Consider the following 24223-nt stretch of genomic DNA (forward strand, 5'->3'; position numbering starts at 1 on the left):
GCTTTCTCAAAATCACATAAAGTCATATTATAACATCGACTGAGATAAAGAATAAAATGAAATATTAAAAACACGATGTATCTCGCTGCATTGCGCGAGTACTCTTCTAGTATATATATATACACACACTTTATATTTCTTTAAAAGAAAGAAAAAAAATAACTGAAATATCCATCATTTAATTATAGTTAATAGGAAAAGATAATGACCGTTAATACATTAGTTAACTGAAAACCCAAATCTTTTACAAACCCAATACATTAGTTTAAAATAAATGGATAAATTGCATAAAAAGTAACGTATTTTAACTTGATTCCTGTTTTGGGTAACGTACTTTCAAAACTTCTTTTTTGGTACCTAAGATGTAAAAGTTTTAAACATTTAAGTACTCAGGTAACCGGTTGAAGCATTAATCAGTTATCATGTTAATGTCGCAAGTGATGCGATATCCAACTCAGTATTATTTGCTAACATGTGTATCTTAATCTAAAATTAGTTTTTATGTATTGTAGTTTATTTAAAGAAAGAGTTAATGCTTCAACCGGTTACTTGTGTACATAAATATTTAAAATTTTACATCTTAGATATAAAAATAAAAGTTGTAAATGTATTTTATCTAAAATAGGAATTCAATTAAAATACGTTATTTTTTAATACAATTTACCTTAAAATATAAATCATATTTAATGCTTATTAAAAAAAAAAAAACAGAATTTGCTGGACAAAACATAACCCGAGGATTCGTTGGCATCTTTAATATTTAATTAACTTTAAGAGTAAACTACAAATTTTGTCCATGCAGTTTGTGAAAATAACACGTTTAGTCCTTATAGTTTTGAAATTACAAAATAATCATCATACTTAGTAAAAAGGTCCATATTTGACCATTTCATCTAACAGTCGTTAAATGAGTGACATTTTTGTTCTTTTATCAAATTTCTTTGCCTTTTTTCCAAATCAAAAACTACAACAACCAAAACTATAAAATCAATTTTGATCGAATAAAAGATAAAAAAAAACGATAAAAGAATAAAAATAACTGTCATTTAACAAAATTGTTTAACGACAGTTTGAGAAAGGGACTAAATCCAGACATTATGCAAACCATGATACTCATAGTGTAATTTTAATTTTGTAGAAACAAAAAGTATTATTTTCGACAAAATCAAAGTGACCAGATTTATAGTTTACTCTAAATTTAAATACACAGTTCAATAATTCAAATCAGTGATTGGTTGGTAAACAAATCATTAGTGTTTGACCACTTGACTTTTACAACACATTCTTATCTCAACGTCATCAGTGACGGTGACGTTTTTTTGAAAAACTTACGATCCATATTATATTGTCCAGATTAAGTTGGGTATTTTCAAAAAACCGTTTTTAAACGAAATTATTTTTAATTATATATAGTTTAATCTGTATTCGGTATATTGTATCATCGGTTGGCACTTTGTTAATCGGTTTTTACTGTAACTGATAGAAAATTAATTATCTGACTCTTAGTTATCAAATAATCATAAGCAGATATAAGTCACGAAAACAGAGGTTGAAAGAAACCATTTTTCTAACCTCGAGCTCAAACGCAGTGTAACAAAATCGAGAAAAATGTTTGAGTGTCTTAATTTTAATTTTTAAAATAAATAATATATTTAAATTAAACATATTTTTATTTTAAAATTTTTGAATATAAATGACGTAAGCAAACTTAATCATTTTCGGAAATTCCAAACGTTATTGTCTGCTAGAAAATATATTCTCTCTCTTACGTCATCGGTGATGCTTTAATAGTAACATGGATATTATGGTTGAATCATTCATCCAGCCTATCTTGCCCAACAAGTTTAAAGGATTTTGCAAAAGAGGTCCTCAACTTTTCAAAATTAACCATCTAACCCTTGTTAATTTTTGACGTTACACAGTGTTTGAGAAACTGTAAAATAAAAAACCCCCCGAAAGTTTCGGTATATCTTGTATATCCTATTCAAAAGCACAGCCTAAATAAGGCATGCTGTGTGTATACAGGGGCGGACTTACCATGTAAGGGAGTGTTTGAGATTGCTTATTTGAAACAACTTATTCTTTTTTACAAAAGCACTTATCAATTTATTATAAGTCAGAAGGGTTTAACTTCTTCAAAAACTTCTTATTACCGGTTTGACATAGGTATAAATTGTTTATCCAAACACTCAGAAAATGCTTATTACTGGTGTCATACCGGAATAAGTCAATAAGTTGTTTTTATAAGCAATCTCAAACACCCTTTAAGTAGGGCGGAATGGGAGAAAATTTTGCAAGGGACCCAGCGACACCGAAAATCAATTAAAAAACCAAAAGCCCTCTTGAATTCAAAAAAAAAAAAAAATGAAAAGTCCTTCGAAATCGACAAAAACACTAAAAAAATCCCTTGATATCGACCAAAAAACATTTAAAAATCACTTGCAATGGTGTAATTAGGCTAAAAACACGTCGAACAACTTTGCAGACGTTTAGACTTCCTTAAAGGTGCCCTCACCAAACAAAAAATCTGGATCCACTACTGTATGTACATGTGTGTATATATAACACATCTGATATGCAAAAAAGTAAACAGAATGTTTATGTATCAGTCTCCGTTTTGCAACTCTTTTTTTGGAGAGAAGCATAAAGTTTGTAGAAATAACTTACGGGAGTTTTGAAGATTTTGAAGAGCGTTAGACAAAAAACTAGGTGAGTATGGAAAAATATAAAAATGTACGAATTTGAGATAAAATTTAGATTTGAAAACATCAACCATCGTTAGGTAAGTAAAGGGTTAAAGTCAAGTTAGACATTTCGTGTGATGTATTGACGGTGACACAATCAATGGATACGACTCGACATGTATTAGTTTCTTTCAAGAATTTCGAGCAGTTTACATCAAAATAGAAAGTAACAAAATAGTACTACATCAACTACTGATTCCACAAGCAACATCGATAGATTCTTTCATGTCCGATGCGTCGACACATGACACTGGTGCACGATTTCAGCCAAAAACATCCTTGTTACTTATAAGACACAGTTCCATAATGTGAACATGTATATCAAAACAATATGTACCTGTGTGGGTATATTTATGTATATAACCTTAAACATGATTTTAGTTATGAATAAGTTGTACCAAATGTTTGATGATGAAAAATAAATTACGAGTAGAAAAATAACATATTCAAGATTAGAAGAATATTTTAATGTACCAAAGTATTAACCCGTAATTTGAGTTGGGTTGGGTTAAGATTTTTCAAACCACAAACATTGGATTAAGTTGTTCAAACGTGTTTAACCCGATTAATCCAACCCATAAACACCCCTACCTGCCACTGATAACTTATGATAACTTTGGATTCTCTATAATTCTTTAAGAAAAAACTAATTTCTTTGACCATTTGGTTTCTGATTATGTGAACATATATACCAAAAACATCATGTGTGAACATTTTGAGGAAGTCAAAGGTCAAGATTTCTAGAACTTTCCATTCCATTAATTTGTGATAACAAGGAATCAAGAAACTTCATTTGAGGTTCATCTAATCTTAAACAAATAGAAGAACAGACTTTTGTATCTGGCAAATTTGAACAGCAAAAGGCGGCCCCTTGCTGTCATCTGGATATATATATTATATACGTATATATGTATATATATACTCTCTCTGGTCTATTAGCATAACTCGCACATAGTCATTAGCGAAGTATCTTCGAAAAACCCTAAAAGAATCTAATTTTGCTGTCACCCTCTTTCTCTGATTCTTGAAAATTTCCAAAGATGCCTTGGTTGTTTGCATTCAAAGGGAAATCTGGATTTTCAGCTAAGAACACAGCTGAAGATGTTACTGAAGGAGTTGATGGCCATGGCTTAACCGCCATTGTTACAGGTCTTTTCTCTTTCTCCTTCAAATATTTACAATTTCTGGAACTTTTTTGGATGATTTTTCTTCAAGATTTCATCTGGGGTTTGTGTTTAGAAGGGAAGTCAACTCATGAACTTTGAAAATCTTGACTTTTGCGGTCTGTTTGATGGGTGATTTGATCTATTTGTTGCTTAAAGATTGTAGAAGTTGATTAATTTGGAGCAATCAGAGCTTAATTTTACTGTGTTTCATACTCTTTGTTTGTAAAGAAAAGATTAAAACTTGACTCAAGAATGGTTATTTATGTTTGTCTGAACAAGTGAGTAGAAAAGAAAAGAAGAGAAAAATCCAAAGTACCTGGAGGTCCAAGTTCAAATCTAAGGAGGAATAAAAATCCTCTTGTGGTCACGGAGGTTTAAATATGGTGACTTCGAGCTATCTGCAAAACAGGTGGTCACGTTGAGAATAGTCGGTTCGCCTAGCGGGGGTTGGATATCCAGGTTAATAAAAAAAAGAAAAGAAGAGAGACAAGAACCTAGAAAACAAAAATTTTGGGCTCTGTTTTGGGGTTCAGGGGCTAATAAATGCTCACTACTCCTAAGAACTCACACTCCTTTCAATTTTGGATGTTTGATATATTCTAAGATGGTATCAGGGCCGGGATCTAGCATTAGTTAAAGATCAAACTCTTTTGCTTCCGCTTGGAGGCTTGTTGGTGAGAATACGTGGAACTCCGAAGTTACTCATGGAAAGAATTTTTGAGGAGAGAAGGGAGGTTCCATTATATATAGAGAATAAATAGTCAAAGTGTAGCTGATATTGGACTCTAACATTCCCCCTTTTAACGGAGGCTAGACGGGTACAAATTGTCCTAAAGTGTCGAGAGAGGGTTATACTGTTATTTTTTTGCCTCAAGTGTCGAGTCCCTAGAGTGGTAGAACCTGTCTTTGATACCATGTAAAAGAATATACAGAGAAAGGGAGGTTCCATCAGATATAGATAAGAAACAGTCAAAGTCTAGCTGACGTGTCTTAACGGTATCAGCTAGAAATAGTACATCAAACCTGTATATATGTATATATATGTGTATGTAAAAACCTTTCTACACAATCAATCTATGGTTAAATCCTGCACTTCTCAATCTCCTTTTTTTTTTATAAAGAAAAGATTCTATACGTTGAAGAAGTGACTACAATGTTCTCAAGTCTTGATGCACCATCTTTTTCAATTTGAGCTTCCATAAAAAAGGGTATTCTTTGCCCGGATGACTTCATTTCCTTTTGGGTTCCATTCTTTTGGTTCCAAGTAAATTGGAATGGACTAAACTAAAGAATGTGCTCGACAAATCTTGAGACATTTAACTTTACTTTTTGTGGGTTCAAGCAATCAAGCCAGAAGGCGGTTTGGACTTTAGAGTCGTTTAAAGTTCAAAGCTTGAAACTTTTAACTTCAATTTTTCTGGGTTCAAGCCAGAAGGGGATTTAGAGTCATATAAAGCTGAAATCTTGAAATATGTAACTTTTACTTTTTGTGGGTTCAAGCCAGAATGTGGTTTAGACTTTAGAGTTGTTTAAAGCTCCAAGCTTGAAACATTTAACTTTAGTTTTTGTGGGTTCAAGCCCCAAGGGGGTTTAGAGTCATTTAAAGCTCAAATCTTGAAATTTCGAACTTGAATTTTTGTGGGTTCAAGCCAGAAGGGGGTTTAGAATAGTCTAAAGCTCAAAGCTTGAAATTTCCAACTTGAATTTTCGTGGTGTTTGAGCCCGAAGAGGGTTAAGAGTCATTTAAAGCTTAAAATCTTGAAATATTTAACTTCAATTTTTGTGGGTTCAATCCAGAATTCATAACTAGTTGTGTCTATAAACATCACAATATCGTTATGGTTTTACATTTTTCCTTTTTCATCATCTAAGAAGTTTGCTATTTTCCAGGACCAACAAGCGGTATTGGCCTAGAAACCGCACGTGTTCTAGCTTTGCGCGGTGTTCATGTAGTTATGGCCGCTAGAAATGTGGAAGCTTGTAATAAATGTAAAGAAACCATAATGAAGGGTTGCCCTAGTGCCACCATTGACGTTATGGAGCTCGATGTAAGTTCACTAGAATCTGTCAGAAACTTCGCAAATGCGTACCTCTCCAAGGGTCTACCTCTCAACATCCTAATGTAAGCTTCATAAACACGATTAGCTTTGTTTTTTTCCACACATTTTTAACGGAAACAATTGCTCTACTCCTTGGGATAGAGGTTAGGTCTGTCTACGTTCCACTTTCAAATCCCACCACAAGGTGGAATATACCTGGATTGTTTGGTAGGGAAAAGATCAAATGAGAACCATAAATATTTTTAGAACCGTGAGAACCTGTATATGCATTGTGTGAGTATATGCATCAATGCGTATGTACTTGTACATAGAGGGAGGTTCGGGGGAAACCCCTAAAACAATAAAAAAGTGAGGAACACCCTGGTAACTTTCCATTTGGATGGTATGCACATGTGCATACAAGTAACTGAAGCTGTTTCTTGGTTTTATGCATGCATGCATGCATGTTATGCACAAGTGCATACCGGACAAATTGCTTACAAATTACTTGTTTACACATGTGTATACCATCCAAATGAACGGGATGAACGGTTAACAAGGTGTTCCTCAGTTTTTCATTTGTTTGCGGTTTTCTCTTGAACCTGACTCCTTGTATGTATAGTAATATACTGACTGGCAAAATACATACTTTGATAGTATATATGCATCAACGCATATACTTGTTCTCAAATTATTTATGGTTCTCATTTGAACCTTCCTCTTGTTTGGTTTTGTCGCATGGTTGGTTTAATCAGTTTAGAGTGTATAGGTCTAACCGATTGTTTGTTGTCGTTTGTAGTTGTAATGCAGGAGTGATGGCTTGTCCATTTTCCCTTTCTAAAGACGGAATTGAGAATCAGTTTGCGACTAACTATCTTGGTATGTCTCGATTAATGTTATGCTTATGTAGAGTGCTTGTTTTGTATTAGAAAACATTCTTTTCCTGACATTAGACGTGTTTTTTCTTGTAATCTAGGACACTTCCTTTTGACGAATCTTTTGTTGGATACGATGAAAAGTACCGTGAAAAATTGCGGGATTGAAGGGAGGATCGTCATAGTTTCATCGGAGGCTCATCGGGTGAATTACAATGGGGGAATCGCGTTTGACAAGCTACACGACGGAAAAGGGTAAAATCCATTCTTGATGGTACCCGAATAATAAAACTGAACAAAACAAGCCCGGTATATCCCACATAGAAGTGGGGTCTAGGGGATAAGATGTATGCAAACCTGACCTCTGCACCAAAGGGTAGAAAGGTCGTTTACATGGAATATAGTCTTTCTCCATCCCAAAATAAATGTCCCAAATGAAAAAGACAGTTTTAGAAATATGTAATCATTACACTTTTTAATTAACCAAATTACGATTTTACCTTTCATAATAGAGGGAGTAATTGATTTCTCCATCTCATAGTTAAAGGGTAGAATTGGAACGTAATATATTTGTTGATGTATCATTGTTATGGTACTAGAACTCACCTCTCACCCGATACCCATGGTTGGTTTTTCAGATATAGTAGTTTCTACGCCTATGGTCAATCAAAGCTTGCTAATATTCTGCATGCTAAGGAGCTAACGAATCGCCTCAAGGTAATTGTTAAGATCAATAATTGCAATATTGTAACTTGTGAAGTCTGTAATACATACAAAGAAGGTGGGGTCAGGGGTGGGATGTAAGCAGAACTGTCTTCTACCCTGAAAACAGTCGTTCTACTCTTTAGGGTAGAGAACAAGTCTGAATGTGTCCCATCAGGGTCTGGATGGGATATACACATTAGAAACAACCACTCTACTTTTTGGGGTAAAATACAGGTCTCTGTACATCCCGGATGGGATATACATAGTGGAAACATCCCTCTACTTTTTGGGGTAGAAGAGACAGTTCTGCATACATCCCATCCCAGACCGCACATCTGGATGGGATGTGTATCGCCTTAAACTTTTTAGGGTAGAAAACAGGTCTGTATATATCTCATCCTCCAGACCTCACTTCTGTATGAGATATACTGGGTTTGTTTGGCTAAGTCCGTGTTGTGACAACTAGCGTGTTTATTGTCGACTACAGGAAGAAGGGGTAAACATAACGGTGAACGCATTGCATCCTGGAGTTATTTCAACCAATCTTGCTCGTCACTCGACCTTTATGACAGGTAATGTTCAAAATTTTGGCACGGTGGTTTTAAAAAACAAGATCTTTCTCGTTTTCATCGTACTTATGTCGTTATTTTCTTAACATAGTTTGCGTACACGGAATCTTCGGTGCCATTCAGAAAAACGTCCGACAGGTTCATTCTTTTGTTTCTTTGCGTCTTTCCACATTCCCATTTGGTGCGTGTTGGGTAAAAACCGGGCCTTTTAACCGGTCCTGGTCCTTCCACACCAGATTTTATTATTATTTAGGGTCTGTTTACCAAAACAGATGTCAGTGGTTGACGATTTGATTTGGGTTTTCAGGGAGCTTCAACGACATGCTTTGTGGCATTGAGCCCAAAGGTGAAAGGGGTTAGCGGTGAGTATTTTGCCGACAATAATGTGGCTAAACCGAGCGGTGCGGCTAGAGACCCCGAGTTGGCCAAGAAGCTGTGGGAGTGCGGTACCAAGTTAACCGCTTCTAAGTGATTCACGAGAGCTTAATTGTTCGTTCTGCTGTAACATAATCTTCGTTCTGATTCTTTCGTTTTTCTTTTTGTTGTGAATATGGTGTATGATCGTTTTGAGTGTTGGTGTTTTTGTATGGTGTGTAAAGTGTATTTAATGAATTATTTGGAATGTTTGTTTTTGTGTGTATACAAAAATAAAAGAAATTAAAGGTCAAGCTTTGCGTATTTTTATGACGTTAAAAGGGACTGTTTGGTAAGAGGTATTAAGCAGTTATTAACAGGTGTCTCGAGTTGAATCCAAATCTTTCACTCGCTTTTTAATACATTCAATGAGTTTCGTTCTTTTACAAAGTCAAGACTTTTATACACATATACATAGGGTTGGGTTCATGTGAGACCAACCAGTTTTCGTGAGATCCGTGGAACCATTTTTTTACACTTGAAACTTCACAGCAAAAAGCTGCGAAGGTAAAAAAAAGCCGAATCTTCACAACAAAAAAACTGTGAAGGTTACCTTCACAACATTTTGCTGTGAAGTTTCAAGTGTAAAAAAGTGGTCTCACGAAAATAGGCTGGTCTCACGTGATCCCAAGTCTCTCTCTATATAACAATATGTGTGAAAAGGCAGTATTTGTGCTCTCATTGGTGAAACATTGAAGATTGTTCTTTTTTCACGTATAAAAAGTGAACGTTTCACATATGAAACATCACTCTATTTTCATTTTACATATATAAGATAACGCATAAAAACTAGGTTTAGAAGATATGGGAAACAAAACTTCCAAGTCATTGGGGGAAATTGTTCAAATTAAATGATTTTAATTAAGGGGGTGTTTGGAATTGCTTATAAAAATAACTTGTTGACTTATTTTGGTGTGACACCGGTAATAAACATTTTTTAGTGTTTGAATAAACAACTTATACTGGTGCCAAATCGGTAATAAGAAGTTTTTGAAGTAGTTAAACCCTTCTGACTTATAATAAGTTAATAATCGTTTTTGTAAGAAAAAATAAGTTGTTTCAAATAAGCAATCTCAAACAAACGAAAGATCCTAATAAAAAACAGAAAAATAAAAAATAGAGAAACAAAGAAATGGGCTTAATCTTTGACGTTATGAAATGGGCTTAATCTTTGACGTTATGAAATGGGCTTTGGATTATATCTAATTCACAAAAAGATGTCTTTTTTGAATACCCTCTGATTTTGGGATTCAAGTTCTTGGCGTTTGATCAAAATTTCGAAGAGCAAAAAATGTGGATTTTTGGGAGAAAAGGGGCATCTGGGTTTTCAGTTTCTTCAACAGCTGAAGATGTCACTGCTGGAATCGATGGAACTGGTCTTACCGCCATTGTTACAGGTACTTTCTCTATCTTATATGAACTCTGTTATCGTATTTTTAAGATTTCCCTCATGGGTTCTTCTTAATTTGTTGCTTTCTTATCAATTATATTTGGAATTGAGTATGAATTCTGATGAATCAGTTGTGGGTATTCCCTAAATTAAGAAAACTAGGGTTTGATTTCTTTTGGGATTATAGAAAATATGAGTTTGTGGTGGTCCAATATGGAGTTTTGATTGTAATTTGATTGCTTAATCATGGTTTAGTATCGAGAATCTTACCGGGTAAGAGGTATAGCAAGTATCGAGAATCTTTGCCGGTAAGTGAGGGAGAAGCCTCTTACACGGTTAGCGCTTACCGACAATCGCCGAAAGTGTTACTCTTAGGGAGGATGGTGACTATTGCCGGTAAACACTTGGGGGCTGTTTGGTTGGTTTTCTGTTAAGTTCTTAATGGATAAAGCTGTCCGTGTAGATTAAATAGTCTTTGTAGGTTGGGAAGGTTTTTGTTTGGGAGAGTTTTTCATAGGCGGAAGGAGCGTGTTTTTTAATAGGGAGAAACATGTTTGGAAAAATTCTTGACTTTCTGTATAAATCTCTTCCTAGAAGCTTACTGGTTAAGCCACTTTCTACATCATTAAGCCACTACCAAATAGTCATGCATAGCTGTTAGTCCCTTTAAGCTCATTAAGCTGCTAACAAACAGGCTCTTGGTAGTTAAGATTGTAATTTGATTGCTGAATCATTGGTCCATGATGCTGACTAGTAAGCTAAGGAAGGCATTCTTATTTGGTCAGTGATTGGTGCTGACCCAGATAGCACTCTTACCTAAGTTGGTGCTTATCCAATTTGTGTTGGTAAATGGCCGGTAAAAATCCCCTAAGTCTGCGGTCTTGCTAATGGAATAAACACACCATTCTAGAATTCACTTTTTCTTTGTTACATGTTTCTAATAGTGGCGGCAAATTTGTACCAAACCAAACCAAATCAAACCACAACATGTGCACCAACTGTATCAATTAAACTGCAATTACAGTCTGTTGGTAGTACCGTTCCAAGTATGCAAACTTGGTTGTTAAAAACACTTTGGGCATCACATGTATTACTTGGAAAATCAAAATGTCACTCAAAATTGAACAAAATGGCAAGCTTTCATATATGTAACTTGAAGTTTGTACAAAACCAGTACCAATATATACTAATCGAAAAAGTTGGTATCAACTACCAAGTACAGTTGGTATGGGATTTTGTGTATCAGTTATAATTGGTTGTTACATTGTATTGGGGGAAAAAAGCTTGGTACCATACCAAATCCTCCCCTATTTGCTAATGTAAGTGGCCACAATAATGTGTTTGTGTACGTTCAGGAGCTACAAGCGGTATTGGCACCGAGACGGCACGAGTCCTAGCGATGCATGGTGTACATGTAGTTTTGGCGGTAAGAAATACCGAAAAAGGTAGAAAAGTTAAAGAAACTATACTTAACGAAACTCCTAATGCTAAACTTGATGTAATGGAGTTAGATCTTAGCTCTCTGGCATCTGTACGGACTTTTGCAGCCGAATTCGTTTCCTCGGGTCTTCCGTTGAATATTCTCATGTAAGGAACTATGTAGTACCCTCTCCGTCCCAAAATAATTGCCCACATTTCTATTTCAATTTGTCCCAAAATGAGTGTCCACTTCCAAATTAAGTAGTGCCCTTGATTATGAGATGGAGAATTTCACTACCCCCTCTGTTATTAAGGGTAAAATTGTCATTTGAAGTTAAGTAAAAAGGTTAATAATCACACATTTCTGACACGGTCTGTCTTTTTCATTGACATTTACTTTGGGACAGAGGGAGTAGCTCTTATTTAAGGTTTCATCTCTAATCCAATTCTTGTTGTTATTGGGTTGTTTGGTTGGTTTTCATCAAGTCCTGTATGGATAAACGTGTCTGTATATATTGGGAAGGTTCTTTTGAGAGGGCTCTTCATATTGAAGGAGCGGTTTTTTCAATTGGGAAGGCAGGTTTGGAAAAAAACTTGGCTTTCTACATTAAACCCCCCCCCCCCCCCTTAGAACTTAGAAGCTTATTGAATAAGCCACTTTTTATATTAAGCCACTACCAAACAGTCATCTATAGCTGACAGAATAAGTTGGTGAGTCCCATTAAGCTGCTAACAAACAGGCCCTTGTATCCGTTTATCCCTTTTTTTGGTCTTTCATTTCTTTTCCCACTTTTGGACGTCAGGGTATTCATGGAAACAACTGTGTTATGCTTTGGGGTGCTTTGGGGTATAGGACAAGTCTTCATACTATCCCATCCCTCTGATCCTACTTTCGAGTGGGATATACTGTGTTTCATACGGTTTACAATGAAACTTCCGGATTGACTTGATTTTGACTTATAGAGTTGGTTGTCTTCTATCTAATTTCCTACTTCCAAAAACGTAAGAATTAAGATTGGAAAGTCTAGTTGTAGTTGCAGTTCAACTAAATCTTCCATCCCTAAGGTGCGTTTGGTGCACTGGACAAGACAAAACAGAACAAGAATAGAAAAAGGATCACTGTTCATGTTCCATGTTTGGCAGGACTTTTATGTGGAACATAGTGGAACAACGTGTTCCACCCCCATCCCATGGAACAAGGTGGAACAAACATATATTTTACCAATATAACCTCAAAATAAAACCTATTTCTCTTCTAAAACATCAAATATGCCTCATTCTTTAAATTTTATTTATCGTTTTTTATGCTCTTTAATCTTTCACTTTACTATCCTCAAAATATTATTTCTATACGGTTTCTATACTTTGGTTAATTTATGTAATTTATTATATATTAATAATAAAAAAAATATAGAAAAGGTAATAAAAGAAAAATCGGAAACTACATAAACTTTTTATTTTGGTGTCATTTGAATCGTTGTGCCAAGAACTTTCTAATGATATATTTTGTTATAAAAAATATTTATTTTATTATAATTTAATAAAGTACATAATTTAATCAAAATATATAAACAACACATTAGGAGTAAATTGGTCATTTTATAAGTTCTGTCTTGTCTAGTTTTTTCTTACCAAACGCCGAACAACTATCCTGTTCTGTCCTATGATGTCTGGATACCAAACGCACCCTAAAGTCCTAAATCCGGTTCTGGTTCTTGTCACTATCCTTAGATAGACCACAAGAACCGGAATCAGAACCACGGGGACTCAAAAGAACGAGCTAGAAGCAATTGTATGAGAGGTTTCCTGTAGGTATGCTATGTTTTATTGTTGCAAATCGCTTAGATTATTGTTTTTCTATTGTTGTAAGTAACAATGCAGGGGTTATGGCTCCGCCATTCACGCTTTCGGAAGACAAGATCGAACTACAATTTGCAACTAACCATTTAGGTATGAACGTTGGAATCATGTCCATATGTATCTTTTTTTTTTTCGTATTTGAAGATGTGATATACTACAAGAACCGTTTTTCAGGTCATTTTCTTTTGACACAACTTTTACTCGAAACCATGAAACGTACTTCACACGAACAGAAGAAAGAAGGAAGGATAGTCAACGTATCATCGGAAGCTCATCGATTTGCATACAAAGGAATTTATTTCGATAATTTAAATGATGAATCGAGGTACGTAAATGAATCCACACCTTCTTAAAATGGTAGGATGCATATGGCTTTGTCATTTATCCTGAGGTTTGTTTTTATAAATTATTTATAAAGAAAGAAATTCAATTCCATTCCAAATCCTACCAACCAAACACACTAAAGATTCCGAATCCTTCAAATTTCTAAATCCCTCAAAAACATTCCATCAAACCAAACGGGCCCTAAGGGTACGTTTGGTATTTGGACTAGACCGAAAGGACTAGATAGGACTGGATTAGACTAGAGGGTCGAGAGTGAGGGGTGAGGTAGGCAGGTGAAAGATCTGTGGAAGGTTCTAGGGCTTTAATTTGACATGGGTAGTTTAGTAATTTATCCACCTTGTCCAATCTCATTGATTTTTGTTCCATCTATTTTGGTGAGACAGAAATTTTATGTTTTTGTCCCACCGTTCAGTGTCATGCCAAACGTGGGACAACAAGTTTTTGTACTGTTCTGTCCTGCGTACCAAACGCACCCTAAAAGATAGAGCAATTGTTTATGTATGCTATTAGTAATTAGTCAATGCACTTTCACAAGCTACCTGAACTTGTGCGCTTAAATTCTATTCCGCAGTTATAGCCCCATGTACGCGTATGGACAATCAAAGCTAGCCAACATACTCCATGCTAACGAGCTAACGAGACGCTTCAAGGTATTTGCGATGTTTGACTCTGACATACAATTTAAAGGGGGTGTTTGACTTTTAGTCAAGTCTCTGAAGTGCGAATTGCATTAAAAATGGAACGCACTTTGTTCTTATTCTTATTTTGAGGAACCAACTTTTAGAAGCTCTATTTTCGTAAAATGGTTTAATAATTCTTCTTTGTACTCCCACCGTCCCAAAATAAATGTCCATGATGAAAAAGGCACACAATTTTAAGAATGTGTAATCATTACACTTTTTAACCAACAAAAAGACAATTTTACCCTTGATTACGGAGATTTTTTTTTCTCCATCTCATAATTAAGTTTAGAATGGGAAGGACTGGAAAGTAGACATTTACTTTTAAAAGTGGATACTTATTTTGGAATGGAGGGGTAAATAGGTTCCAAAAATACGTTCCATTTTGATGCAATTGTTGCATGATCTCGAGCATAACATTCTTTCGTACCAAAATTCAGGAAAATGGGGCGAACTTAACTGCAAACGCGCTTCATCCGGGATCAATTGCAACGAATCTTCTACGTTATCACAGCTTTGTTGACGGTACAACTTGAAATCCTTGCTTTTCTTCATCATACACATTAGGAAACAACCGAGATATTCATTAGACTAGATGGACAGTTGAGATTGGTTTGTATGGTTCGTACTAATGGTTGGGTTTGTATATGAAACCATCTCTATATACATTGAGAGTAGTAAGCAAATAAGAGAACACGAAAACGGCAAAATCACGTGCAAAGTCACATGATTTTACACTACAGTTAATGCAAGGGTGTCAGGGCAACATGGCCCGCGACCCCAGATTGTGACCAAAATTGCGTGAATCAAATGTGGTTTATAACTGATTTTTAGTGTAAAATCACATGTGATTCGACCGTTTTCTTATTCTTTTATTTCTTTATTGTCATCGTATGAACCCGACTCTCTCTCTATATATCTGGTTTCGTTTTGATGTGACATTTCTTCAAAATGTTATGTTGTTGACTTCAGGTGTGGTCGATTGGGTCGGCAAATACTTCTTGAAGAACATTCCACAGGTTTGATAAAATTTAAAGCACCGCATTTGGTTCAAAGTCTTGAAAACAGCTTATTAAGCATCGGGTACTCTGCTTATGATCTCTAGGGGGCGGCAACTACGTGCTACGTGGCGTTGCACCCACAAGTTAACGGGATTAGCGGCAAATACTTCATGGACAGTAACGTAGCCCAGCCGAATTCGTATGCCGAAGATGCCGATCTGGCTAAAGAATTGTGGGATATCAGCCTCACCATGGCTGCTCCATAACAAACATTTGAACAAGACTGGTTCGATTAATATCCGGTGTTAGAGATGTTGCTATTTACCAAGCCCCTCTTACTGGTCCGTGTTACTAATCGAGATGTTGACTTGGCAAGTCAAGGGGTTGTTTAATTGGTTTTCCATTAAGTCTTGTATGGATAAAGTTGTCTGTGTAAATTGGGAAGGTTTTTTGTTTGGGTAGTTTTCTTGTAGATGGAAGGAACATGTTTTTTTAATTGAAAGGAACATGTTTGGAAGAAAAAAAAACCCTGGTTTTCTGTATAAAACTCCTCCTAGAAGCTTAGTGACTAAGTCACTTTTTATATCATTAAGCCAACCAGACAGTTATGTATAGCTGACTGAATAAGTTGCGAGTCTCATTAAACTGCTAACAAGCAAACCTTAAGGGAGGATATATACTCGATGAGTGATTAGTGCTAAGCCATACTACACTCTTATCCAATTATCGTTTACCCAGTTTGTGTTGGTAAACCTACCTAACAAAATATCAGTTTTTTTTTATTAACTTGGATATCAAACTAGCTATACGAGCTGACTAATTCTAGGGCGACCACCTGCTTTGCAGATAGTCTAGAGTCCCACATTTGAACCTTCGTGGCCACAAGAGGATTTTTATTCCTCTTTGGATTTGAACCTAAGACCTCCTGGTACTTTTGACCTTTGGAGTCAAGCTCAAACCAATCAGACATCATCCTTGTGGTTTAGTTTCTTTTTATTTTGTACTCATTTTACTAGGGTTTTCGGCCTGCCAGGCATCGGTCGATTTTGATGCGACCTTTTCCACAAGGAAAATTCACGCATTTATGGATTCACGCATCATCGTGAGGACAATTCAACAAGGAAAATGATACAAATGAGAAGTACTGGTCGTGAAATTATAGATTACAATGGATATTCTTTTAAATATCTGAAAGTTGAAATGTTTATCTTTCATTGACGTATTCTGATAATTTATTAGCCACACAAATACAGATACGTAAAACAATTCAAATGGAAAACATCTCAGGATCATCTGTACGATGTGGACAAGCCCGAGCTGGCGAAATTGTCAAGGATATTGAAGAGAGGTTGATTAAAGTCGCATTTAAGAGTTACGTTGGTTGCTCACCAAACCGAGCCGGTGGGTCTTCTTTTCTACCAAGTAACTACAATCGATCAAGTTTAATTTCTTCTCAAACACTTTTTTTTAACTAACCTGGATATCCAACTCGCTATACGAGCCCACTAATCCGAGGATGACCACCCTCTTCGTGGGTAGCCCGTAGTCACCACGTTAGAACCTCCGTGGTCACAAGATGATTTTTATTCCTCATTGGATTCGAACCTGAGACCTCCAGACATGTTGAAGCACTACTAGTTGAAGTCTTCTTCACTTTTTCTCTTAGTTTAAGCTTAGCATTTCATTTTCTTGTATTGAAGTTGTAATCTGCTGCCTACAGTCTCATCATTGTGAGAACATGATTTAGTTTTATTTTAATAAAAGTTACATTTCAGTCTTATTTATTGTCTTATATTATGTTTCTTATGTCTATTATGAGTTAATTACTTATATGGGTGTGAGTGTGAATTTAAATTAAGATTTTTATGCAATATTTGAGTGTTTTTACTCTTTACCACTTCATAAACTTGGTCACTTAAGACGAGATTTAAACTCGACGCGGATAAACCGATCACTTTGAAGTGATAATGTTAGGTCTTAAACCCAGAGATGGGCGGATTCGGAATACAGCTTAAGGTGATGCACAAAGAACTCGAGAGAGTTTTTGATAATTATATAGATATGCGAAATTTGTATGTATTTAGCTAAGGATTAAACATTGGTTATTCATATATCAACGATATATTACATCAATTTGTTAAAAGAGTTCATGTTTATATATATATATATATATATATATATATATATACACACACATACATACATACATTATATTTATATATACACATACACATCCATCCATCCATCCATACATACCTACCTATATATATATATATATATATATATGTTGATTATTAAACAATCATTTACATTTGTACAACCAATACAACTCAAAATCTCAGCCGTTTATTTAATTTGATGAAGATGTGATTTCATAAAAGTTTTGATTATTTTCTAATATAAAGTATTGATCACAATTAATGAACTTTATTCATCTTTCAAATATATTTAAATCATAATAAATGAACTCTCATCATTTCCATAAACATCTCAATTTATTGGGTTGCATTAGTTGTACAAATATAATGAATTGCATTTGAAACAAACTCCGTGTATATATAACCCATAAATTGATAAAATATATATTCAATTCACCTCCCCACCTTCATTTCAATTTGTTTAACATTGATGACGTAATTTATATACACAGACGGCAACAACTTCTGGTGGCATTTACTGTCTTTGCTTTTAAAGCCCATCTGTTTATTCCCCCCCTTATCACTTCCAATTTTCATCCTTCAAATCAGGAAAAGCATAATTAACCAACCACCACATTCACATTCATATATATATATATATACATTGAGGATCACGTAAAACCAGTCTGTTTCATATGACAATACCACTCTTTAATACTTGAAACTCCACAGCTTTTACAGTATGTTGTCTTCTATGATCTATTTGGTGAAATTTCAAGTGTAAAAAAGTAGTGTTACAGGTGTCACGAAAAGAAGCTGATCTCACAACCCCTGTGCATGATATTGAATAAAAACCTGATGATACCATTAATTGTTAAGAGAGGGAATAAGAGATGTGGGGGTCAATGCCAATGTCAATGTCAATATATAGTTCGTGTAAGAAAATATTGGCTTTCTCATTAATAGCCTCCTCTCTTGTTGCTTATATTCTTCTATAAATCCATTCTCTTCATCTCTCTCTCTCCCCCATCTCTCTCTCTCTCTCTCTCAATAAGCCAGTAAGCATACAAATCAATCTTCGTTAAGATATATACATATAGAGGCTGGGTTAGAAGCCTAAAATTGATTAAAAACTCGGGAGCTGTCTACAAACATCAGAAAGAAATATGGACGTGTTATTCATCATGAATTAATGTGTGATTCATGATCAATAACTCACCCATAACACATGTCTACATTCATTATAGATATGATGAGTATTTGTCCTGAAAAGGGATACGTGCAGTGGCGTGCTATACACATTCTCGGGTTTTTAATCAATTTTGGGTTCTAACACCCTCATAACCCTTCATTTGGATGCTATGTTATGTACATGTGTATACAAGTAATTTTTTAGTAATTTGTCAAATATGTACATATGCATACTAGTAATTTGTATACAATTTGTCTGATATACATATATGCATAAAGACCAAAAAAACAGTTTAAAGCATTTATATTTACATGTGTATATCATCAAGATGAATAATTTTACATCTTTTATGGGATTTTCCCTAACCAAAGAGATGTTGCATGGTTTTCCAGGTGGTGGATGTTACGGCGTGGCAAGGACCAGTCCATTATTGTGTTGCCGCAATTGGGTGACCGGATCAGATGGACTCATCAACTGGTTTATTGCTTTTATCAGCTATAGCAGCATACATGATCTGGTTCAAGTCCATCGTACGGTCACTGAGGGGTCCACGTGTATGGCCCATATTTGGCAGCTTACCTGGCTTAATTCAACATGCCAACTGTATGCATGACTGGATCGCCGAAAACCTTCGCACGTGCGGTGGCACGTACCAGACCTGCATCTCTCCCATCCCCTTTTTAGCTCGCCGCCAGGGTCTCGTGACAGTCACGTGCGATCCGAGAAACCTTGAACACATCCTCAAGGGCAATTTCGACAATTACCCAAAGGGTCCGACGTGGCATGCTGTCTTCCATGATCTACTTGGTGATGGGATCTTCAATTCTGATGGTGACACGTGGCTGTTTCAGAGAAAGACAGCCGCGCTTGAATTCACCACGCGTACGCTTCGTCAAGCCATGGCTCGGTGGGTGAGCCAAGCCATTAAGCTTCGGTTCTGCCCAATTTTAGAAACGGCTCAACTTGAGGGAAAGTCGATCGATCTACAAGACCTATTGCTTCGGCTTACTTTTGATAACATATGCGGCTTGGCTTTCGGAAAAGACCCACAAACTTTATCCCCGGGTCTCCCTGAGAATAGCTTTGCAACGGCTTTCGACCGAGCCACTGAAGCCACTTTACAACGGTTTATTTTACCGGAGACTCTATGGAAGCTGAAGAAATGGCTTGGGCTCGGGATGGAGGTCGAGTTGAGCCGAAGCATGAGAGACATAGATGAGTACATGGCAAATGTAATCAATACACGTAAGTTGGAGTTGCTGAGTAAGCTAGACGGTGGGACCCATGACGACTTGCTTTCCAGGTTCATGCGGAAGAAAGAATCTTACACGGATGCATTTCTACAACACGTGGCACTAAATTTCATCCTAGCTGGACGTGACACGTCATCAGTTGCTTTGAGCTGGTTTTTCTGGCTCGTGATGGAGAACCCTAGAGTCGAAGAAGAAATCCTGACTGAGTTGTGTTCAGTCCTGATGGAGACACGTGGAAATGACACGTGTAAATGGCTTGAAGACCCCTTGGTGTTCGAAGAAGTTGACCGATTGACTTACCTCAAAGCATCACTATCGGAAACACTACGTTTGTACCCGTCGGTTCCAGAAGACTCCAAACACGTGATCGCCGACGACTTTCTTCCTGACGGCACCGTCGTCCCCGCCGGCTCATCAATCACTTACTCGATCTACTCAACCGGTAGGATGAAATCCATTTGGGGAGATGACGTTCTGGAATTCAGACCAGAGAGATGGTTATCGAAGGATGGAAAGAAATTCGAGATCAAGGATCAATACAGATTCGTGTCGTTCAATGCAGGTCCACGAATTTGTTTAGGAAAGGACTTGGCTTACTTGCAGATGAAGTCGATCGCCGCCGCAGTATTGCTCCGGCACCGCCTCTCGATCGTGAGCGGCCACCGCGTGCAGCAGAAGATGTCATTGACGTTATTCATGAAATACGGGCTGATGGTGGATCTCCGCCCTAGGGATTTGAGTCCGATAGTGGCAAAGATTGGTTGGCACGAGACGAGTGGTTAAATTCAGACTAAAAATAGAGTATGCTTATTGATTAAGATACACCGTCTGTCTGGTACAGATTGTTTATGGCCGTTGGATCAAAAGTAGATTATATAAATATTGAATATGTGTTTTTATTGTAAACCCTTGATTAAAAATGATCAAATCATTAATGTAATTTTACACCAACGGTCCACGTAGTGACATAGGGATGTGTATGAATCATACATGATTTTAACTCGTAAAATCAAGAATGATGGATTAGATAAGTCTATAAAAGTGTAAAAATATAAAAAAGATAAAAGAAAATTTGGAAAAAAACAACGTGCTCTGTGGCACGCCATGGTATGAATCACGCCTTACAGAAACACTGTAAGTTATTTTTGTAACGACAGAGACACATTTTATGTCATATCATACCATAACATCCAGAGATGCTCATGAGTTTGATTGATCTAGTTAAAGACATTTGAACAACTAAACTCAATGTTTGCGGTTTGAAAAATCTTAACTCAATCCAACCCAAACTAAAGTGCAACACAACCCAAACAGTACGGGTTGGTCGGGTTGATACTTTGATACATTAAAATATTTTTCTAACATCGAATATGTTATTTCTCTACTCGTAATTTCTTTTTCACCATCAACCATTTGATACAACTTATCCACATATTTTACGTATATCACATTCAGCTAATTTTCTCAATTTACATATATATGTTTATAGTTACTGAACATATATACAAATTAGTTATATAAATATGTGAATAGATTGAAAATATGTGTATATAAAGAGCGCATGTGATAGTGTAATTGTCTAATGTGTATATTAATATATATTCAACAATCATATTAAATGCAAGAAATAAAAGAATATTGGGTTCATCGGATTGAGTTAAGTTCAAATAATAGTAATCAAATACCTACGTTTTGAAAATTTTACAATTCGATTAAGCATTGGGTTAAGTTATTTCGCATTGGTATGATCGGATTTTTAAACACAGATGTTATGACATGACTTTTTGAACACTGATTTTAAGAAAAGGAATCAAATAATGCATTAATGACAAGCTGTAAAAAGAATATATTAATGAAAACGTGGGGTGCAAATTTAGGTTGGTCAAAGGTTGTTAGAACGCAACGGCTATTTATTTATGTATTTCATTACGCCTATATTTAATTCTTTCACATTTTTCACATTTTTAATTATTTAATAATTTAATATTTTTATTAAAAGGGTTTTTAGAATATATATATAATGTAACAATAAAAAGAATTAAAATACAATGTCATAAAATTGGGAAAAATAAATATTCGTTATATTAAAGCGTGATTGAGATTACTTATAAAAACAATTTATTGACTTATTCCGGTATAACATCGATAATAAACACTTTTTAGTGTTACAAAAACAATAATAAAAAGTTTTTGAAGAAGTTAAATCATTCTAACTTATAATAACTTGATAAGAACTTTCGTAAAAAAACACAAGTTGTTTCAAATAAGTAATCCCAGATACGTTTTTTTTTCTTAGGAACAATATTAACCATAACGATTACCGGTTTCATTTGTAGTGATCGATGGAACAAAGAATCAAACAATCGATAAAAACACACGAATTCAATTTACAAATTCACGAACTAAAGAATAGTGTCGTTTTTTTCGAACGATCAAAATCTTCTCGCCGAGCTTTGCCAAACTTCGACACATTGTTGATCCTTTCTCGTCACAAACATCTTGTTTCCTCCGAAACCCATATTCGTGATCCTATTTCCGCCCAAATCCTTCGCTCTTCCTAAAACGTTCTTCCTAAAGATTCGATCTTTTCCAATCTTCGAAGAACCCATCAAAACCTCCGACCACAACCCTAATTCCCCTTGTTTCCCGACAAAAACCTGGTTCCCGTGGCTCTCGATCTTGCAACCAACCCCTTCTTTCTTAACGTTATTCGCTTTTCTTGTGTCACCAAGATAATTCCACGAGTTATACGACCCAAAATTCTTTAAATCGATATACGAAACCTCTCCCGAGTTCACTCCGATCTTGAAAACAGCCGAAAGGGTGTCGGAAACCGTGATATCCGAGAAACAATCTGTCGTTTCTTTGATCTCCCAAACTACATTCCCGGACCTTATATCGAAAAACCTTATATTTCCTGAAACCCCAGAAGGACCACTATGAGACCCAGAAGCCATCAACAGATTAACACTCGGAACCCAATTCAATTTCGTCGACGGAATAGCCGAATCAAGATCGGCACCAAAGATTTCATTACGGGCAATCTCCGAAACGACTTTGAAGCTCTCGAGATCGTAAACCATGATCGAATTCGAATTCCTTCGGCCCGATTCGAAGCTAGTGAACAAGAATTCAGGGGAAACCCCAATCGCTTGAACAGTCGAGCTGGATTTGGTCACATTCTCCCAATTTAGGGTTTGTCTAACAAACCCTAAATCAAGATCAAGAATCTGAAGCCCAGAAAAATCCGTGGCACCAGCAGCCACCACATTTGGGGATAAAGCTAACAAAGAATCAATAGCTGTAAAACTGGTCAAAGTCGTTGACTTTCTTTGCAAAGACCAATCAAAAGATGTGATTTTGCTGCCATGGGAGACATGAAGTGATCCGTTTGGCGTTGTCGCGATTGCAGAAGGTGAATCCCTGCCACTCAGAGGCAAAAGCATTGATTTCTCAAGATCAAAGGGTTCGAATTGAGATGGGTTCGATTGAGATTGAACCAGAAGATCAGAAATCCCATAGAAATCTGCTTCAAATATGATATCTTGGATGTGAAAAGCCTTGGCTTTTGATGGCAGATTACCTGTTCTTAAAAGAGAAAGAAGAATCGAAAACAGTTCAGGGTCTCGATCAATAAAAGGGATTGAATTGTGGGTGGATGAATCAAAGAGATCAGAGAAGAGGGTCTTGGAGCCAGCAAGGGTTAGGGTTTGTTTGGTGGTTTGAAACAGGTGACCACCCACATCAATGGTGATGAGATTGGTGGATGGGTGGTGGGTTTGGTGGTGATTAGATGAAAACCCATTTGAAAGAGGCATCGATTGTGAGAATGGAGGCATTTTTTTTCAAGATTTTGGTGGTTTTTTTTTGAAGATTTGAGAGAAAAGATGGAAGGTTTTAATGGTGGTGGGGATGATTGGGGTTGGTTTTGTAGGGTGGGGCTAGGATAGATGGTGGTCAAGGTCAACAGAGGAGGGCTGGTAGTTTGTTTTAGAAGAAAGCCAAGCTGGACCAGATATTTGGGTGATTTTGTGAAGGTTTTTTTGGAAACTGTTTAATCAAAGAGAGATTCCAAGAAAAGTGGAATATGCCACCCCCATAAAAGGCTTTTCTTCTAGAAACTTCCAACATTGTAACATGTTTTATTTTAAATTATCTATAAAATAATACTTTTAATAAGTTTTTTTTTCTATCTTAATTTAAGGGGGTGGTTAATGGCACTCTTATCATGTGCTAATGGCATCCTTAAGTAGCCTTTAATCATTTATGTTTTATAATTTTTTGTGTTTTTTTGTGATTATTACTTTTTATTTTATTATTCATTAAAGAAAATTTTAATTAATATATATTATTTATTTTATTTTCTGTTTTATTTATTTATTTATATTATATTTTAATTAATATAAATTATTAATAAATATATATTATTCATT

At 35.8% G+C, this 24223-nt stretch overlaps 4 protein-coding genes across 6 annotated transcripts; 3 read left to right on the plus strand and 1 right to left on the minus strand.

The window, feature by feature from the left end:
* The first annotated feature begins 3665 nt into the window (after window positions 1-3665).
* Window positions 3666-8766, plus strand: LOC112528970 (short-chain dehydrogenase TIC 32, chloroplastic-like). Its single transcript, XM_025140051.1, has 8 exons — window positions 3666-3893; window positions 5801-6032; window positions 6749-6828; window positions 6926-7079; window positions 7463-7541; window positions 8017-8101; window positions 8190-8236; window positions 8406-8766. Exons 1-8 carry the CDS (start codon window positions 3785-3787, stop codon window positions 8568-8570), a joined length of 951 nt encoding a protein of 316 aa, XP_024995819.1. The 5' UTR covers window positions 3666-3784; the 3' UTR covers window positions 8571-8766.
* A 1021-nt stretch (window positions 8767-9787) lies between these two features.
* LOC112529340 (short-chain dehydrogenase TIC 32, chloroplastic-like) lies at window positions 9788-15698 on the plus strand. 3 transcript variants are annotated; one of them, XM_025140577.1, is made up of 9 exons: window positions 9900-9909; window positions 11258-11328; window positions 11414-11489; window positions 13192-13271; window positions 13356-13506; window positions 14098-14176; window positions 14647-14731; window positions 15179-15225; window positions 15312-15698. In XM_025140577.1, exons 4-9 carry the CDS (start codon window positions 13208-13210, stop codon window positions 15471-15473), a joined length of 588 nt encoding a protein of 195 aa, XP_024996345.1. In that variant the 5' UTR covers window positions 9900-9909; window positions 11258-11328; window positions 11414-11489; window positions 13192-13207; the 3' UTR covers window positions 15474-15698. The 3 variants fall into 3 exon arrangements, with proteins under 3 accessions (XP_024996343.1, XP_024996344.1, XP_024996345.1); XM_025140575.1 differs by having other exon boundaries at window positions 9788-9909; window positions 11258-11489; XM_025140576.1 differs by lacking the exons at window positions 11258-11328; window positions 11414-11489 and having other exon boundaries at window positions 9796-9909; window positions 13203-13271.
* A 3300-nt stretch (window positions 15699-18998) lies between these two features.
* LOC112499610 (cytochrome P450 86A22-like) lies at window positions 18999-20637 on the plus strand. Its single transcript, XM_025102919.1, has one exon. The coding sequence runs from the start codon at window positions 18999-19001 to the stop codon at window positions 20571-20573; it is 1575 nt and encodes a 524-aa protein (XP_024958687.1). The 3' UTR covers window positions 20574-20637.
* A 1409-nt stretch (window positions 20638-22046) lies between these two features.
* LOC112529510 (BTB/POZ domain-containing protein At5g41330) lies at window positions 22047-23629 on the minus strand. Its single transcript, XM_025140827.1, has one exon. The coding sequence runs from the start codon at window positions 23627-23629 to the stop codon at window positions 22223-22225; it is 1407 nt and encodes a 468-aa protein (XP_024996595.1). The 3' UTR covers window positions 22047-22222.
* Between the last annotated feature and the right edge of the window lie 594 nt (window positions 23630-24223).

Source organism: Cynara cardunculus (assembly GCF_001531365.2).
Source record: "Cynara cardunculus var. scolymus isolate 2C chromosome LG 16, CcrdV1, whole genome shotgun sequence".
NCBI lineage: Eukaryota > Viridiplantae > Streptophyta > Magnoliopsida > Asterales > Asteraceae > Cynara > Cynara cardunculus.

Bases quoted from the DNA above. Each gene is read 5' to 3' on its own strand.
- LOC112528970 (XM_025140051.1), top strand. From the start codon at position 3,785: ATGCCTTGGTTGTTTGCATTCAAAGGGAAATCTGGATTTTCAGCTAAG. The intron at 6,033-6,748 runs GTAAGCTTCATA...TGTCGTTTGTAG, and splicing joins CTACCTCTCAACATCCTAAT to TTGTAATGCAGGAGTGATGG. The intron at 7,080-7,462 runs GTAAAATCCATT...TTGGTTTTTCAG, and splicing joins AAGCTACACGACGGAAAAGG to ATATAGTAGTTTCTACGCCT.
- LOC112529340 (XM_025140575.1), top strand. From the start codon at position 9,804: ATGTGGATTTTTGGGAGAAAAGGGGCATCTGGGTTTTCAGTTTCTTCA. The intron at 14,177-14,646 runs GTATTTGCGATG...ACCAAAATTCAG, and splicing joins AGCTAACGAGACGCTTCAAG to GAAAATGGGGCGAACTTAAC. The intron at 14,732-15,178 runs GTACAACTTGAA...TGTTGACTTCAG, and splicing joins TTATCACAGCTTTGTTGACG to GTGTGGTCGATTGGGTCGGC.
- LOC112499610 (XM_025102919.1), top strand. From the start codon at position 18,999: ATGGACTCATCAACTGGTTTATTGCTTTTATCAGCTATAGCAGCATAC.
- LOC112529510 (XM_025140827.1), bottom strand. From the start codon at position 23,629: ATGCCTCCATTCTCACAATCGATGCCTCTTTCAAATGGGTTTTCATCT.